The sequence below is a fragment of the Amphiprion ocellaris genome, unplaced genomic scaffold, assembly GCF_022539595.1.
Source record: "Amphiprion ocellaris isolate individual 3 ecotype Okinawa unplaced genomic scaffold, ASM2253959v1 Aocel_unscaffolded322, whole genome shotgun sequence".
NCBI classification, from domain to species: Eukaryota; Metazoa; Chordata; class Actinopteri; family Pomacentridae; genus Amphiprion; species Amphiprion ocellaris.
In genome coordinates, this window is record NW_026559503.1 from 1,697 (window position 1) to 21,327 (window position 19,631).

A 19,631-nucleotide genomic window follows, 5' to 3' on the forward strand; every position below is an offset into this window, starting at 1 on the left:
CCCATGTTGTGCACCATAAGTCTACTGGCTGCAGCTGGAGTCACCCTGACTGATGGGCTCCAAATCAGTATGAAGAGCCCCAACATTGATGAAAGCGTTTCTCTCACCAGCATGGCACCAGCTGATGGCTCCAATCCAGGCCCAGTTTTATTACTACTCTGCGGTATACCTGAAATACCAGAAGAAGAAAAAAAAAAAACACACTAATACTCACAGTTGATCCAAAACGAGCTGCACCGAAGCCAAAGACACACCCGTTTGTTTTTCTTTTGTGCCAACAGTCTTGTTGTTTCTAAACAATAAAACGGATTTTTACTGTGGTTTATAAATGTATTCAGCACTAACAAACTGTAATTATCTGATCTGCTTTCTAAACATGATAAAGCTCAAACAGAAGATTGAACAACTTTTTTCATGATATTCGAATTATATGACCAGCACCTGTACTTGTATATAGTTTTACTTTTAGCCCTCCACTGTAGCAGAAGCCCACCACAGTTTGTACTTTGCACATTGTAAATAGTTTTGATTTTGCTGCTGACTAATAAACTATTTTGTGACTTATGTGATTGCATCATAACTTCTCATTTTGTCTGTTAAGACACTGGTAGGAAAAGAGTCAAATGTCTGAACCAAACAATTCTATATTCCATAATAATGTATTTGTGTTTAATGGGATTTAACATGTTTTAACACAAACTCCTTTATGGTTCATAATTCGGGTGACTGAATTACACCAAAGCAATACTGATTTATCAAACTGGAATTTTCTTAAAACAGCTGTTTTAATGTTTTGGCATTCAATTTTTTATTTAATCTTGCTAACCTTCACAAACAAACAATAGCATAGACACATCTACAAAAGTTTAGCACGAATGCGAGGACCCGTCCAACGCTGCTTGCAGCTTTAATTTAACTTAAACTTTCCATGAATCCGTTGGTGCTAAAGTCCACTCCGCAGTTAACACTGAAAATTTCACACTGAACTTTAAGGATAATAATTGAGCAAAAAAAGTGATCATTTTTTAAAATTGTTCCTATGTTTCCGCATGACTTTACCTGCCCTGTGCTATAGATTGGAACCAATCAAATTGTTTTCTCAAGTTCAAATAGCTTTAAATGAGCAATTCAAGTTGGTTAAAAATGATTGCAGCCCCGACATTGTGACTGCATGCATCCAAATGATTGATTTCAATCATGAAAGTAATATTTTTAACAATATAATTCATATAATTGCAAAATAGATGTTTTTTTTAATTTTATATACCTAAAAAATGCACCTGTAAATTATGTTAGTGTCAAGGATAATTATGCCAAATACACATCCTAAATGTCACAATCACTATTACAGTTTTGCTTATAATCATAAATTATTTTGTTACTAGGAATATTAAAGCTTCATAAAGGCATGTCTTTGCTGTCATAATATAAAATGATGTGCAATTACACATCATGACAGTTTGATCCAGATAAACATTAAAAAAAATAGACAAAGACAGGACAATCTTTCATTAAAGTGATCACTGTCTTATTTCATCATTTTTTTATATGCGTTTATACAGTTATATTGAATTATGTTTCATTTTATGTCTTAACCTCTTGTGTTTTAATACTTTATGATACCTACACCTGTTTTTGCATGTAAGTTTAGTTTCACTCTATACTTGCCTTGTCTTAAACTCTCTTCCTCCTTTCATATCTTGGCTTTATCCTGTTTGTGTATGAAGCTGTAATATAAGACGATAAAATTAAAGTCGTAATTCCTTTTCTTTTTTCATTTCTTAGGCAGCATTTTAAAACTTTCTGCCATGGCACATCAGTCACTTGATATTTTGGTCTCCCGTTATCAGAATATAATTGTATCTACCTAGGTTTTTAGCGTAAAAATGGGACTTTTCCTCATGATCTGTTCAATTATTTAAGTTATAATTGGCAAATTTTCCATTACTATGTAACAACAATGAATATAAAATATGTTTACACTGTTATGTAACAAAATTCCAGCCCTCATACCTTAAATAATGACAAAAAAATGCATAAATAGAGTGCACACAGTTATGCATTGCAATTTATTCTTAAATAAAATTCAATAGAAAAGAGCCCATTCTGAAATCCAAACACCAGCTGCAGATAATAAGCACACCTCCATGAGCAGCAGGTAGAAATAGTTTTGTCTCAAGAATATAGCTGACTTATGACAACAAAAAAAATTTAATCAGTATGATCCCTGAGAGCACCTTAGACGTAAAATACAACATAGAATAAAATGAATTTCCAGAATGAGAGCTAATTCTTGAAAAACGTGCGACTCCAATAAAAAAAAAAAAAAACAATATTATTACTTCTTTCTGATTTGTTCAGAGTGGCACGTTTGCACATAAAATAGCATTGTTTTACGTCATTTATCTGGTGATGACCTCGCTCCAGTTCAGTACAGATATCCGTACTTGTAATGTGAGCCAAAGTCCAATGAAATGTCTCTGTAGAAAACATTTTTGGTGGCATTTAAGTGCACGTGTGTCCACCATCACCGAGGGCTGGTGAATTTAATATACTAAAATACTGGTGGCAGGTTTTAGCAGCTGAGGGTAAATCCATCAGCACGAATACGACAGTGAGTCTGCAGGTGTGGGGTCGACTGGATCATCTGTGGTATTCTCAGTGGGGTTCTCCTTATTAGCGCTACTGGCCTGGGTGATGCTATCATTAGCACAGGAGTCACTGTCACTATCGATGGTGATGACCGCGGGTAAGCGCTTCTCTGTGGGTTCACTGCTCTTGTGCCTTCTGCTTTTCTTCTTGTGTTTCTTCTTTTTCTTATGGTGACGCCTGCTTCGCTCATACGCTTTGTCGTCACTGATGAGCTCCACGCTGAGACTCCGGCTGGTCTTTCTCGATCTCTCTTTGGATTTCTTGCGACTCTTCTCTTTGCTTTTTTTCTTGTGTTTCGTCGAGTCGCCTTCGGTGTGCAAGTTAGAAAGTGTGCTACTGGACGGTTCGTCCAAATGCCTCGTTTTGTATTTCCTCTTCCCGCCAGGCTTGTCATGGTGAGATTTTCTTTTTACCGAAGGAGAGCAACTGCTGGAATAAGTCCTAGATCGAGAATGCCTCCTATCCTGTCTCTGCGAGTCTCTGCTGTGGCTCCTGGAGCGAGAGCGCAATTCTGAGGACTTGTGGCTAGTGTAAAAGTAGGACTGTCTCTGTGTTAAATGCATCCCACTATCATTTCTCTCTTGGCCATAATGACTATACTGATAAGTGTGATCACTGTCCCTCCTTTTGTAACGACTGTCACATTTTGAGTAGTCTCTGCCCCAGCCTCGGTCATTGGAATGAGCGCTCACACTGCTGTGGGAGACCACTGGGCTTCTGCAGTGCCGGCGCTCTCCACTTCTTGACCTCCTCCTTCTCCTGTGGTCTCTGTCCTTTGACCGGTGCCTCTCCCGAGATCTCTCTTTACTGTCAAATCTTCTTTCTGTGTCTTTTCTGTTTGACTTGCTGGATGTCTTGCATCTGCTGGATGTCTTGCATCTGCTAGATGTCGATGAGCTGCATCTTTCTTTAGAATCCATTTGATTTTCCGATCGCCCAACACCACTGGCATCGCTGTTCTGTGAAGCTGCAGGACTCAGACTGGTGAAGCGGATATGCTGAGGCAGAAGAGGCACTTCTTTAGTATCTTCGCTGGCAGATTCATCAGAGTCAGAGGACAGATGAACCAGCTCAGGAGTCCTCTCTGCTGTTGGTTTAACGAACCCTACAATGACACAGTCGTCGCTGTCAGAGGAAAGACATTCTTCGTTGTTACATTCACCCTGAGACAAGTCTGTTTGGTTATGAGGACTCATTTGCTGTGGAGAAGCGCCAAACTCATGTGGCTCTTCCTCTAAACTGGTGTCAGAATCAGAGTCCGGGACTGACAGTCGTTCTGCTCTGGCCTGTTCTGCTGTCGTAGAATATGATGGCCCAGGCGTCTCATCATCCCACATCGAGTTGCTCAGAGTAGATGTTGAGGCTCCTGGATGGTCCAACTCTGTAGCATTTTCCTCATCCTCTGAGATAGCAATGACAGATGAGTTGGTGCTGCTGTCTTCATTTGAAGAAGGAGCTGGGAAGTCATAAACAGCATGCTGGTCGTAGGCCTCCATATTAAAGGGGGACTTTGCAAAACTGGTGAACTCATGCAGAAAGTGCTCTGTGCGACCCTGCAGAAATGGCCTGAGCTCCTCTTGAATAGCTCCATCCTCCATGTCATAACGTGTAATACGTGACATGATGATGTGCTGAACTATGTTGACCAAAGAGCCATGGGCCCCGTACAGCACAGTGAGTTCTCTTTTTAACCAAGGGATCAGTCTATGTAGACAGGCAGGATTTCTTCTGTAGAACTCAGCTGAGATGTCTCGAGAGCGACCACCATCTCGAACATTTCGGACCCTAAATCCCCGTCGGTACAGTTCCCTCCTGAAGTTTACCATCTCTTGCTCCCGTACACTGTTCACTGTCCTGCCTTCACTTGCAGCTCTTCTCCTGGCGGCCAACCTCGTCATCACGTGTTGGATGTAACGGTTGCACTGCTGTTGGGGTTGATTTGTTGAGGCTTCGAAAAGTACTCCGTTGTCTGGAGGTGGAGAGGTCCTTCGCCTCGGCTGTCGTTGGACACCAGTAAGAGTTGTGCGGTATCTAAACCGCACTCCCTGAAAAGTACCAAAAGAAGCAGTTTCCAGTGGCCGCAGGTCATATTTCTTAAAGTCTTGCTCCGATTTTATACTGTGATAGATTGAATTAAATGGCTGCTTGCACAGTGGACATTCAGCTTTGTTCTTGGACCACTCATGAATACAGCGGAAACAGAACTTGTGCAGGCAGAGATCCAGGTAAGACATGTTGTTAAATATGTCCAAACAGATGGGACATTTGGAGTCTGGTGACACCTCTGCAGACATTGTTTTGGAGGTTTTGCTTCTGCCACTCTTCTGGCTCTGTTGCAGGGCAACCTTGATTGCTGACATGGTCTGGCAAAAAGAAAAAGCAGATTAAGGTGATTTTGAATTTTGGAAATTCTCACATTTACCAAAAAATAACGGCAGGGCAGTTACAGAGTGAGCAGTAACCTGTCAATTTCTAAAAAAAAAAAATCCAATATTTAGAGATAAATGTGCCTTGATACCAGAGTGAACTCCACTTAAAAGTCTGTATGCTGCTATGCATGCTACATAAAGCATCACTGAAGACGTCACATTAAATAACATTATCTGTTTGACAATGCGCTGACCTTTTAGTTACCTTCTCCGCCATTTTTTATCATTGAAAAGAATAATAAAGTACTCTATATACCTTGTCTTGTGTCATACAGTAAAATTTGTATAATGTTTACAATATTAAATTTGATTGACGTCATTACATTACATGTTTTAGCAATAAAGTCACAGAGGTTGCTGCGGTGCACCATCGCCGAAGAAGTCAAAAAGTAGAAGTTTATGTGGACTTTTAAGAGCGCTATGAAAGCACTAGCATGAGAATTTGAGGGATGACAGCTAAATAATGAAGATCACATGCAATGAAAGACTGAAACATGTGGAAAGTTGGTCTTTTTTTAATGAAAACGTGTTACAGATGTGCTCATAATGCAACTTGGTGCACAGTACATTTAACAATACGATGCAGGCCTTGCATAAAGACAGAGAACACAATCATGAAACATCTCTCTGGCAAGGGGAAGTAAATATGCCAACATCAAACTATGCATCATTTACAGTTTGGCTCAGATGCCTCATTAAAGGAACAAACTATAGAGCTACAGTCGCTGGTTAGCTTAGCTTAGCAAATAGACATAGTGGGAAATAGCTAGCCTGGATCTGTCCAAAACGTAGCAAAAAAAAAAAACACCTACAGTAGGTACAGACATTGGTCACCAAGCATTAAAAAACTTGCAGAGCTGCAGATAAAGTAGTTTTATACTACACAGCTGCAATGGTAAAAATTAACTAAATGCATCTACAGGAACAGTATTTAACACCAGTATGAGATACTCTACTTGAGTGTTTTAGAGGCAAACACTGTACACAGGGTTTCTGCAGAAATCAGCCAGTCAAATTTAATGCTTTTTAATGCCATTTTAAATACATTTATACTGTAAAAAATTTTAATGCCATGACTATGAACTCCACAAATTAAGCAGGTTTTTTTTTGTAAAAGATGATTTTTATATAAAAACTGTTCCTACATTTTACATTTTGCTGGAATTTGCATTTCCCCATTTCCCAGTTCTCCTCCTGGTCCAGCCTGCTGGCCACTTTAAAAGCATGCAATTTTTGGCAATTGTACCCGACTGGCCAGAACAATTATCGCAATGCTTCGGCATGTTTACGCAGATGCACATATCTGACGAATCACAGTCTACAATTATATATCATTATTGTCAAATATTTTCCTGAAAACTGCAGAAAGAATTTTTAATGCCACTGAGAATCAAATTTAGTAATTTTTAATGCCATTTAAGGCCTTAATTTTTGCAGAATCAACTTAATGGCTATTGATACTTTTCAATGCCCTGCTGAAACCCTGTGTACATTTTACTCCACTACATCTTTTTGACAGTTGTAGCTACTAGTTGCTTTATAGATTCAAATATTTAAATCAAAACATGCTAAAACTACAAATTGGACTGGATCAAGGGAACCAATGGTCTCTGACATTTCTGGTCCTTATAAAACAGCTGCTGGGCACTTTCTCATATTTCAGATGTCTATGAGCAATCAAATATTTTCTAATATTCTGTCCCACAGTGTGTAAATAGGAATTACAAAAAGTAAGACACATCTTCATATAATGCAGTCCAACACCATCTTTAACTATAATCACAATGACAAACACAGAAATGGATTTTTACAGTAACACAATGTCACCAAAACAGTGCACTATGATGTACTGAATCATGCTAATAGATGGGTGCTGCAATACCACTGGGACGTAACAGCTTATTTTGTTTTAAGTCCCTCCAAATGTGGAGGACAAAGACAATGCCAACACAAACGGTACCACATTTACTTATGTGCATGTTACACATGAGCACGTGTAATCAAAACATTAGATTTTTTGGAATAACGAGAAAAATATGTTACACTAAGACCTCAGTACAAAGACACAGAACAGTCGGACATACATAACTATGAAGGACTTACACCAGCGCTATACCGTCAGACATTAGACTTCATCAATGTCTTTCTCATTCATTGCTAATTTGGAAAAAAAAATATCGCAGTTAACCCAGTGTTGTCAAAACCGACATTCCTCTCTGTCCTTCCCCGCATTTAAATCTGTTGTTTTTCGTTTTGTTAGCGTAGCAGGCTCTAGCTTAGCAGGCTAGCCTACAGCAGTCATGGTTCCCTCAACGAAGTGAGTAGTGTTGGCAAACAATAGTGAATACATCCAGTGTAAGCGCTGTTACACATATATATGACAACCACAGCGTGTATACGAATAGCTCTGTCAGACATATGTAGGTGTGGTTAATGACTAAAACATCCAGAAACCAGATTAACTTGTTTCGCTAAAGTTAGCAGGCTAGCTAAGTAGGCTAACGCAGTGTAGCTAGGGGAGGCTAGCAGATCTGCGGCTAGTTAGAACGTTAAAGAAAAGTTGTGTAATATTTACCTCTTACTTCCTCACACAGGTATGCGGCTGGCAATTGACTACTCCTCTCAGTGTTGTAGAAACTCATTCATTTCTACACGGGTGAGTGACTGTTAACATCATATTGATAGTTAACAAGACCCTTCCTTCGATATCACATCGTACAGTCTTCAGTATTCCATAATTCAACGAACAACTTCTGCCTTCACAATAAAAGCCTCACTTTAAAAAAAAAAAAAAACACCCATATTTGTTTTGTTTTAAACCTTTGTTCAGACTAATTGTGCACTGAGGTTTGGATAGCAATATATTATTAATAAAGCTTTTATATATTAATTTGAGCTTTAATTGGAATGTTTAAGATTTTTTAAAAAACATGGACTAAAACTGTATTTTCCAAGCACCTGTGAAGTGTATGTTGTAAGGGTTCATTTTAAAAAGACAGTAATTAAGTAATGTAATGGGAGAGAAATAAAAATAATTAAAACTGGTTGACAGAGGGTTATACAGTTCACAGCGATGAGTGCTATAGCTATCACCAGTAATAAATCCTATTGCAGAATGATAAATAGTGTCCAAGGGATTAGGAGTCCTGCTGAATCATGCATGGATAAAATGTCACCATAATCTAGTAATGACTAGAGAAAAGAAAGTTTTTTCCATCAACAATACTAACTTTTTGTCACAAATTGCAGATTTTAAAAAAATCCCATATCCTATGGTTACCTATATAAATTTAGTGCTAATAGCACTTTTAGTTCCATGAATGTTTACTGTCTTATGAATTAACAATTGAAATGTGTCAGTTAAGACAGTAAACATATGTGGTGCTAGAAAGTATTTTTTGTTTGACAGTTTGCTGGTGTATCTCTGCTCCCTGAAAATTCAGCCAATCATCAGTAATTACAGTATACCAGTTGGTATAAAATTCAAAGTCTACATGAAATTATGACCACAGACATGCAGCTCACCAGTTACTGCAAATGGATTTCTCCACTTAAAGGATTTTTGTTTTAAGATTCGGGACACTTTGCCTTAATATTGCAATTCAAAATTTCATGCATCCAACTACTAAAATATAATTTTACAAATTACAGGCTACCAAGTAAACATGTCACTGCTTTTATTTTAAACATATATTTGTCTTTTTTTAATTATCTAAATGCATTTGTTTGCTCTGGTAGCCATTGTTAATCATTGTATTCACTTTGATGCTGTTTGATTTAAAACTATTGTGTTCCAAGACATTGCCATCTACTGGAGTTTTTAATGTTTGCATTCTTTAACGGCCACAACATCACGTAGAAGATTCCTACTAGAAAAGAGCCTTTGCGATCTGCTTGGCTAACAAGTGAAGACTTGATGCCAAAATGCATCACAGCCTTTACACGTGACCATGTTATGATAATAAACCCATTTTAATTATTGATTGAAAACGACAGTGCCCTGGACTTTGCAGGATTTTTGAATCTACATCCAAAGAACACCACAACACAGAACATTTAAATGTAATTTTGCCCTTAGTACAATCGCTCAGGAAAAAAAATCCCAAAAATCAACTGGAATACATCAGTATAAACAATCATTGGTAAAGTCAGAGTCACGCACAAAAATGACTGTAATATTTTAATGACATATACACAGTTTTTACAACAGAAACTTGAGGAAATAATTGAAATATTTCAATGATGGCTGTGGGTCTCAGGGAGATCTGGAACAACTTCGCCTGTCTCCAGAATGGTGTCACCCTGGGCACAAAAAAATGACAAAATGAAAGATTCAGAAAATACTCTTTTCTCCAGTAAGACCTCCAAGAGGTTAATGTGAGAGTGTCTCTGGCAAATGTCCGTATGCATGGGATCAGACTTTGTTATGGCAGGTAAAGCAAACTAATCAGAACTGTATGTATAGAAAATAAAAACAGTGATTATATGGATTAATAAACAAGGTATACTTACTGGGAACAGCTTGGGTTTCACTTCCACAATACCATATGGTCTTTGCTGTGGGGAACCAATGACAATTTTGTTTTTATACAGTCAAGTTGACACCTGCATGAACTAAGTAATGTAAAGTAGCCTTCTTTGCTTGCACATTTCTGATAACTTACAGCAACATGGTATTTCACGTAGTAGTGAACAATCCAAGCAGGTATCAACAGCCGCGTTAATGCGAAAACTCCTCCTTTGTACGCTTTGTAGGTCTGCAAGGAGAAAAACAAATAACGTATTAAGAAAGATACACACATAATGGATACACACACACATATATATATATATATATATATATATATATATATATATATATATATATATATATATATATATATATATATATATATATATATATATATATATATATATGTGTGTATCCATACTTTCAACTACAGTACTTGACATTTCACCAACTAGCATTTACTGTGTGGAAGTATGGCAAGCCAAGTTCCAGGTTTTTACAGTGTTGATATGTCAAAATGAGACGACATGGTGAGCGGTGGTTAGCACTGTTGCTCACAGCTAGCAGGTCCTGGGTTCAACTCTCAGCCTGGGGTCTTTGTGTGTGCAGATTAGATGTTCTCCCTGTGCGAGTTCTTACCAGGTGCTCTGGCTTCCTCCCACAGTCCAAAACCATGCTGAGGTTAACTGGTGTGAATGCAACTGTGCTTGGTTGTCTGTCTTTCTATGTGGCTCTGTAAAAGCCCATTGACGTCTCCAGGGGGTCCCCTGCCATCACTTTGAGTCAGCTGGGATAGTCCAGCCCCTCACAACCTTACCAGTTTTAACAGACATCACATCACACCTATCCTGGCTTCCCTCTACTGGCTCCCTGCTCGTTTTAGAATTGATTTTAAGACTTTACTGATCACTTCTAAAGGGTCTCAATCTATATTAGCAATCTGTTGACCCAGTATGAACCTGCTCTCATTCTTAGATCCTCAGGTGGATCCTATGGTTTTTCCAAAGTCAAGGCTTACATCTAAAGGTGACTGAGCTTTCTCCATCAGAACCCCTCCACTTTGAAAGGACCTGCCTGAGGAGATAAGGCTTGCAGTCAGTGACTTCTTTAAAATCATTTCTTTTATAGACTTGCTTTTATGTGAAGTTTATTTTTAGCTTTAATTAGTTTCAGTGTTTTATTCTGTATTATGCCCTGTTTATTTTATATATTGCCTTTTATAGATTTATATATTGTCTTTTGTGTGATGTCGACTCTAATTCTTAAATTCACTATTTTTTATTTTTATTTTTCATTTATCTTTTTTAGCCTTCCATTTGATTCTTTAATTTTTAAACTGCCTAGTGCCCTTGTTTGATATGTGTGCTAATCTAGCTAGTTATTATTATCATTATTACTGTTTATTTTAATTGACTGCTCTGCTTTGTCTCCTGATGTCTTGCGTGATTGTCTATGGTGCATGTTTTAACTGTCAAAGCAGCTTGTGTTCTTAAAGATGCTACATAAATAAAGTTATTATTACTATTATTATTACAGAGCAGTGCACAGATAATGGTTATGTCAAAATGCAGATGTGGACTCATTCAGAGTATAAAAAGTGATGTGCAGAGGGGTGTGCATTGCCATTGCGTGTGTAAAGTTACAAGCCGCTTCCAAATCAATTTTATTTAGCATCTTTCCATTTTCAAAGGCCACTAAATTAAAATCTGTCCTCTGCTGGTGTCATTTTGCCAATTCTGTCTGTGACATCCACAAAATTTAATGGCTGTAGGAGTTACATTTCTGGAGAAACATTAAAATAACTTTACAAGAAAGACATCTTTGGAACTGAAAATACAACTCCCAGGTCTGAAAACAACAAATTCTCAAAATTTAGGCAGAATTTTACAAAACTTACTGTTTAGTCCCAAATAAACCCTACATTGACACACAAGCCTGTCATGTAAATAATGTTTACTTATTAATAATAATAATAATAATAATAATAATAATAGTAATAATAATAATAATAATAATAATAATGTTCACGTTGGAGTTAACAGCTACTCCGTACTGTAACTGTAAACAAGATAACGTTACATTAACTAAAAACAAAAGGACAGTGACTACAGTTGCACTTTGTAAATTGCTCCAATAGTTTTGCATGCATACTTTTATAATAAGCGGTTGTTTTGTTAGCTAGCTAGCCTGCGTTAGCTGCGTAGCCGGACTCACGTAAAGCCTCCACAGGCTCTTCGGCTCCAGAAAACCAGTCCAGAACTTTTCGACGGCGCCAGGAGGTTTGGGTTGTATCACGGGCTCCCTCGCACTGAGCTCCTGGTCCTTCAGCCACTGCCTCCGGAGCTTCGCTAGCTGCTCGACACGGAGCTTCTGGTCTGGCGTGTACCCAGACATCGTTTTACTTGTGGATATTCAACCTCAGAAGCCCTACAATGACACCATGGAGGACACTTCCCTCTGCAGGCAAGTGCACCAACGAAGAAGAGGCAGCGACAGTTGGACTAATTCTAGTGCGCCACCTACAGGACGACAGTGGACACTACAGGACACCATAGTTGCATACTGATATATGATGTTGGTATACAGTACCTTTGAAAAGTTTGGGATCCCCCAGACAGTTTCATGTTTTCAATGAAAACTCACACTTTTATTCATGTGCTGACATAATTGCACAAGGGTTTTCTAATCATCAGTTAGCCTTTCAACACCATTAGTTAACACAATGTATCATTAGAACACAGGAGTGATGGTTGCTGGAAATGTTCCTCTGTACCTCTATGTAGATATTCCATTAAAAATCGGTCGTTTCCAGCTAGAATAGTCATTTACCACATTAACAATGGCTAGACTGTATTTCTGATTAATTTAATGTGTTCTTCATTGAAAAAAGGTTGATTTTTGGTGATGCAGGATCATTCAAACAACACTTGTTTTCACGTAAAGTAAGTTCAAAGAGAAAGGCAAGTAAATCTGTTTTGTTTTATTGCTTCATTTTGTTTTGTAGAATTACATAAATGCGCGCACTGCTATTCTAATGCATGCAGTTCATTTTTATTTGGCTGACTAGTGTCTGTGCCGGACAGTTTGCCTTCGTCTATGGACAGCAGTGGACTTTGCAGGCCTCCTGTGTCTGCGAGCCCGATAAGGGCGAGAAGTGAATCTTGTTCACAAAAAATAAATTAAAACATATCAGTTTTAAAATAAAAACATTTGCTTACAAGTAAAGAAATATCAGTTTACAAGTAAATAAATATTTGTTTACAAATAAGTGAGTATTTGTTTACAAATATTTAAATAGCTTTGATCATTTACATGCTAAATAAATAAATAAAGTTTTTGCCAACAAATATTTGTAAATATGTTTGATTATTTATATAATAAATGAACAAATAAATAAACACATAAAACAGAACATTTATTAATGGATATTTGTATACATCATTTGTAAATGATCAAAAGTATTTACAAATATTTACAAACATTTATTTATTTATTTATTTATTTATTTATTTATTTATTCAGTCTTCTTCTGTATCAGTGAATAACCATCACCCTTAGGTTTGGAAAGATTTATTACAGTTTCTTAGATATGGGTATACATTAAGCAACAAAGAAACCCTTGTCTAGAAGCCGTATTCTTATCTTATCCTTTGGGGATTGTAATAATATGATCTTTTTGAAGAGTCAACCTTTCAGTGATGTTAAACTCTTTAATTGAACACAGTTATTCATTTATTTATTTGTTTGTTTATTATCTATTTAAACAATTAATTAATTGTTGTCATCAGTTGAAAAATGGCGGTATTCACCCTCGAGCCAAAGTCCCATTCTGCAATTCTGTCTTGTCAAAAACAGTCAAAATATAAATTGTATCATTATCTTTCATAATTATATAAATCTCTGTTGTTTGTTTCTTTGCTTGTGGGGTTTATTGAGTTGTTGTTTTCAGTTTAGTTTCCATACTATTTTAATAACAAATAATTTTTACATATTTTTACATGCAGATATTTTTTCTTTTCATTTTGTCTGCCAATCTACTGTTTCACATTCTAGTCCGATAGGTGGCGGTGGTGCGTCTTTAAGCTGGTTTGTCAACCGCCAGTTAACGAAAAGAAGACTAAGAGCTTTACTTTGAAACGATAGCCGGAAGCAGTGTTCCTGTAAAACAGTCCGACCCCGACCATCACTGCTCCTCCCGTCTGTCACATGTAGCATAATGCATGTAATTAGCTAATGTTTGGAAGTGTTAGGGCTGGAGGCACAGCAAGCAAACAGTCTACGGATGTTTATTAGCTTAGCATTTCATTAGCAGTAACTCCAGGTAAGCTCGTCTTGTTTCCTATTGCAGCTGAGTGCGTTTGAATCTTTGGTTAAATGTCCGCTTGGCGTTGAGACTAGCTCAACTTTATTAACATAGGTACCTGTCAAATGTTCATTAGTCACGATTGAACTGTAAAATAATGAATACACCGGCTGTTACTTAGTCTCACTATAACCGTTACATGTAAATATGTTGAGTTATTTGAGTATTTAAAGTTTTCTTGAAGCTAATTAGCTAGCACTTAGCTGCCCAGGGAGCTAACATTGTAGCAGTAACGGTATTCAGGAAGCTAACAACAAGCTTTAACCTCAGCTGTAGCACAGTGTAGGCTGTATTTCAAGGTGACGTGTACGTAATGCCTAAACAACAACTTAATTTTTACACAATGGGGGAAATATGACTTGTATGGATGCATTTAGGGTGTTTTGCGAATAATAGATCAATTGAGTTTATCATCAAATCAAATCAAACTTTATTTATATAGTACTTTTCATACAGTTAAAAATGCAACGCAAAGTGCTTTACAACATTAAAAACATTAAAAAGAAGAAAACCCGTCCCTCCCTCCCTCCCTCCATATATACATATATGCACACAACTGCAGGAGCACGCACACGTACACACGTCCACACACACATACATACACACACACCCATACATACACAGACACACACACGCCCACAAACACACACTCCCACCACTGACAGTAGGGAGACAGTAGGGAGACATGGCATGGTTTACATATGGCGCTATAGATGTTTACCGATTACTGTAATTTGGCAAGAAGGATATTGCTTCAATCCCTTTTTTATATTTAGAAAATTCATCACACACTTCCCTGGCTCATTGTGGCCTTTGGTATTCGCGGATATGCTACTGTACAACTAATATCTACTGTAAAGGGAAAATGCAGTTGTGACACAACCAAGATTAACAAACAAAACATCGCTCAACTGGTTTCTATAAAGCCAGCTAAGAGATTATTCATGGATAACATACCAGATGTTTCTGAATTAACCAGCAAATTAAATATCTAATAAAAGATTGTTGATCCATAAATCCTATTGAAACAATCCTGTCAAATAATAAGCAGAATTTCCTACAGTGGACTAACAGAAGTGACACTGTGAAATCAGATGTGATCATCAAATGTGACCCTGTGCTTTCATGGTTTTTAACAATCAACTCTTTCCACTCCATCAGGACCACGCCAGACTTTGGATGGAGTCAGCACCCAGCTTTTCATTGTTTTATGTAGTCACAAGAAGGGACCTAAGGGTTCGGGATTCAGGGCATCCAGCGCATCAGCAAGAGAAAAATGGTCAAATATTTCTGTAATAACACAGACATTAAAAGTGCATGGGACCATGTTGTCGCTGCTTTCTGGCAGAGGTATCCAAACCCATTCAGGTAATAAAATGCTTTTATTGTCAGGTTTTTATGAGAGGTGCTTCTTGGAACACATTTGGTGGTTTTTGTACCGCTATTCGTGGTCCTACATTTTTGTGATTCCCTGATTCCCACCTTGAGGTTGACAGTTGTGGTTTAGGCTGCAGTATTTTGACAGCTATCAGATGAATTGCGATGCTGGCTCACATTTTTGGCTGTTATGGAAATGTCTTAACTATTACCTGGATTGTCGTAAAGTTTGATACAGACACTCAAAACTTTAAAAATTAAGATTTCTTGATCCCTTGACTTGCTAAACTATTAATGTCCCCGTCCCTCTCATCTGTGCTTTGTGTTTTGTGCTAAATAACAAATGTTAGCATGCTAACACACTAAACTAAAATGGTAAAATGTACTGGTCAGCATCAGCCTGTTAACATGTGATATTTCATAATAATTCACAGAAAGTGATTAAAAAGTGCTTATGTTATTAGATCAGTATTTTTGGTTTGGTGTCCATGTCAAATATCCACTGTGCACTGGGGACAATAAGTCACAATAATGATAAGACTTTAATATATACAGCATCAGTGTGTATTATATGTTTTAAAAAAGATTTAATCTGTAAATTCTCAACTTTAAAGAAGAAAGTTTGGCTTTTAATAATAGTACATGTAATGTGTTTGTACCATTGTGTTGAGAGGCCTGCAGAAGTGTGCCGAGTTAGAAGGCAGTTTGGATGTTACTATAAAAGGTATTGTGCGTACACTGCTTTGCTTTTGAAGACTGACAGCAAAAAAGAGCCTCAGTCATGGTTAATCTAGGGAACTGAGAAAATGCACCAGAGAAGTAAAACCAAGTTTAGCCTTCCTGAGTGGTCAGGTAGTTGATTTGTTTTTTGCTTTAGCTAGCAGCATCAGGGGCTGCACAGTGGCTTGGTGGTTAGCACTTTCGCTTTGCACCTAGAAGATCCCCGGTTCACATCCCGACCTTTCTGGGATCTTTCTGCATGGAGTTTGCATGTTTTCTTAGTGCATGTGTGGGTTTTCTCCGGGTTCTCCAGCTTCCTCCCACAGTCCAAAAACATGCTGAGGTGAATTGGTAACTAAATTGTCCACAGGTGTGAGTGTGATTGTTTGTCTCTATGTGTAGCCCTGTGATAGGATGGTGACCTGTCCAGGGTGTCCAGCCCCCTGCGACCCTGATGAGGATTAAGCGGTGTATAGATAATGGATGATTTCACAAACATAGGGCTGTTTGGTTGTGTAAAAAAGTTGTGCCAGATATCAGGAAATATTTGCTACTAACTACTAATGGACAACAGTTTGAGCACAAGTGAAAGTATGCTGAAACATTGTAAAGCTTCATGCCTAATGGTTAGCTTCTATCTGACACAGCTGTGTGTTTGTGTGTCAACCAGCACCCACGTTCTCACGGAGGACGTTGTGTATCGGGAGGTAACTGCAGACAATCGGCTCTTCTCCAGGCGCCTCCTTATGAAGACCAACCGGTTGCCTCGCTGGGCGGAGCGGTTCTTCCCTGGAGGCATGTCTCGCTCTGTGTACATCATCGAGGACTCCATCGTAGACCCTGTCAACAGGAGCCTAACCACCTACACCTGGAACCTCAACCACACAACACTCATGGTGAGGCCTCTCAGTCTCTGTGGTCAGCTGCTTTCATTCTGTAATTTCAGCGACTCTGTAATGAACATGCAGCTTTTGGTATCAAGTGTTGTATTTTTTCAGATAGTATGAATATAGCTTTCATCTGTGTCTTTGTGGTTTTGTGTTTTACATCTAAATTAGGAAAATTTCAGATAGATTTTTGTGACTAAAACGTCTGTTTGAATTTCTAGTTTTTGCAAGTAAAAATGTAATTCACGCAGGGTTTGAGATTCAGAAAAATGAGAAAGATTCAGAAAATCTTTCTTACCATCAGCAATTAGACTATTTAATTCTGAAGTAAACAGATGAGACACCAGACAATTGAATTTCCCTTCGGGGATTAATAAAGTTATTGCATTGTATTGTATTGTATTATTGTGTTAAAGTTAGCATGATATGGGAAAGTATTGTGATTTGACATCACGATCAGTTATAGTCTTCCATGATACCGAAACACTGACTTCAGTACGATACCTACAGAAATGTCAGTACTGGAACGACACCACATCAAAACAGCAACGTCTCTAAGTTAACCCTTAGATGCACAAATGGTTAAAAATGACCTGGTGAGGTCGTTTTCTTGCAATATCTTTGCAATGAAAAGGTTTTATCATTTTATATTCCAGCTATTCCTCAAAAACATGTTTTTGATACCATTCCATTTAGATGTTCAAGTTAGCTTTTATACTTTTAAAGAGACTGTAATATTTGTATGACTACCCCAAGCTCTTTATCACTGATAATATCATACAAGAGAGAATGCAGTGCACAAACTTGGAGGAATGGAGAATAGCGACAGATAAAGGAAAAGTGTAGAAAAATGTTCATAAAACAGATGTTGACATTCTTCTATTGGTGTTCTGAGTAATATTCGTCTTTTTCAATTATCAAAATGTTCAAAATCTGTTATAAAGTGAAAAATAAACAGATTTAAACGAAATTTCAAATGAAATCATTCTTATGTGGGCAAAACTATAATACAAACAATAATACAAATGATATTCTTAACCAAAATGACAAAGATGGCATAAAAACACATTGATTCTCATTTTTGACCTGCTTTTGGGTGTAGGGCCCAGTCACTCATGCATCTAAAGGTTAAGCTCATCCTACTTGAGTAAGTCAGCTAAAAAGATAAAGTCAAATTAAACAATGATCATTACCATAATTTGCCTTGCCATACTCCAACGGCAAAAACAGTTACATTAGAAATTAAAGTCATTTGTCTTTATTTGAGGGCATTCGCAAACCTGTTGCTCTTTGAGTTCTCTGGACAAGGCGCAATATTACTCAGCAAGATGCTTTGCTAAGTTTCGTTGTGGTTTCTATGCGGTCATATTTCGGGTCATATTTGACTTTGCGCGCATGTTTTCAGCACAGTCCGTTGGCTGTCGGCAAGAGTGCTCAAATTTGCAGGCATGCCTTCCATTTTGTCACCCTGAAAGCCGCTGCAGTTTGCATATGAAAGAAAAAAAACGTCTGACACGCCTACTGTCCTTGCTGGGAGAGGAAGCAGAGCACTACACACACACACACACACACACACACACACACACACACACACACACACACACACACACACACACTGTGTTGTTGTTGCACATCGAAGCAACTCGTAGGAAATGTAGCCTCTCTTAAAACCCTGCCATTCATCTGAAAGTGTGTGCGTTGCCATAACAGGTATACTAGTATTTTTAACAGCAGGGTATTGCGGTACCTTTCCAGTAGTAGCATGTGCTGTAGGGTGCATTTCTGGCCACACTCAGCAGTTCTGTCGGTTGCCAAAACATCAGGGTTGAAGGAACCAATTAACACTGAGGTCCTTATTTTGTACTTCAAAAATCACCACACGTTTAACAAATCTGTGTACAAATCCTTGCTGAATACTGTCTGCTATGCGGATACTTTGACTGCGCAGTACAGTCAGGTGTAGTAAATTAATTCAGTGTCATCTTAAACCTTGACATGACTTGTACGTTATGCAACTTTAAGATGCAGTATTTTTACATTGTGACTGCTGTACAACTACATACCACAGCTGGTTTGATTTACGATGTTTTTAATCTACCGCCATATAAAACATAATGCCGTTAAAGTAACTGGTGGAAGTCTGATGTAAGCATTGACGAAAATAGCCCAGATGAGTGTGGGAGAGGCTGGAAACATTTGAAATATTTTTACTACAGTGCAGGGAGGGACCCATAAAGTCCTCATTTCTTCATTCAAAGATAAGAACATTTGTGCTGTTGTAACATCTTTTTCAAAAAGTTAACATATTTGGAACAGAGTTCTCCAAGAGTCTCTTAAATAATAGACTCTTGGAGAACTATAATTGGAAAAGGCCTGGCTAGCCTGTATTAAGTGCTTTATTCTACATGAGGGTGCAAATTCAATCTAATGTGACAATTTTCTTCTTAATTTTTCAATATTAAGACACAAGCATTGCTGGAGTTGCTTGAAATCCTGAACTTTCTGTCACTTTTCTCTGTCTACCAATTAGTCGGTTGAAGAGCGTTGTGTTTTCAAGGACTCAGTGGAGCAGCCAGCAACCACACAACTGAAACGGGAGGCGTGGATATCCTCAAGCATTTATGGCTTCTCCAAACCTATTCAGGTACATTTAACCTCTAGCTGCAGTACTTTAATTCCCTACCCTGAATAGA

At 37.9% G+C, this 19,631-nt stretch overlaps 3 protein-coding genes across 3 annotated transcripts; 1 reads left to right on the forward strand and 2 right to left on the reverse strand.

Annotated features, from left to right (window-relative positions):
- Positions 1 to 2,041: 2,041 nt before the first annotated feature.
- LOC129348518 (E3 ubiquitin-protein ligase Topors-like) lies at positions 2,042 to 7,824 on the reverse strand. The gene is made up of 2 exons (XM_055008873.1): positions 7,657 to 7,824; positions 2,042 to 5,015 (listed from the first exon to the last, which is right to left on the reverse strand). Exon 2 carries the CDS (start codon positions 5,010 to 5,012, stop codon positions 2,598 to 2,600), a length of 2,415 nt encoding a protein of 804 aa, XP_054864848.1. The 5' UTR covers positions 5,013 to 5,015; positions 7,657 to 7,824; the 3' UTR covers positions 2,042 to 2,597.
- Positions 7,825 to 9,248: 1,424 nt separating this feature from the next.
- Positions 9,249 to 12,072, reverse strand: LOC129348519 (NADH dehydrogenase [ubiquinone] 1 beta subcomplex subunit 6-like). The gene is made up of 4 exons (XM_055008875.1): positions 11,806 to 12,072; positions 9,746 to 9,838; positions 9,594 to 9,638; positions 9,249 to 9,383 (listed from the first exon to the last, which is right to left on the reverse strand). The coding sequence occupies exons 1-4, from the start codon at positions 11,983 to 11,985 to the stop codon at positions 9,318 to 9,320; spliced, it is 384 nt and encodes a 127-aa protein (XP_054864850.1). The 5' UTR covers positions 11,986 to 12,072; the 3' UTR covers positions 9,249 to 9,317.
- Positions 12,073 to 13,743: 1,671 nt separating this feature from the next.
- Positions 13,744 to 19,604, forward strand: LOC129348517 (PRELI domain-containing protein 1, mitochondrial-like; the record flags this gene model as incomplete). Its single annotated transcript, XM_055008872.1, has 4 exons — positions 13,744 to 13,912; positions 15,116 to 15,322; positions 16,722 to 16,947; positions 19,469 to 19,604. Coding segments are annotated over exons 2-4 (454 nt in total), but the record flags the coding sequence as incomplete, so codon positions are not given.
- Positions 19,605 to 19,631: the final 27 nt, after the last annotated feature.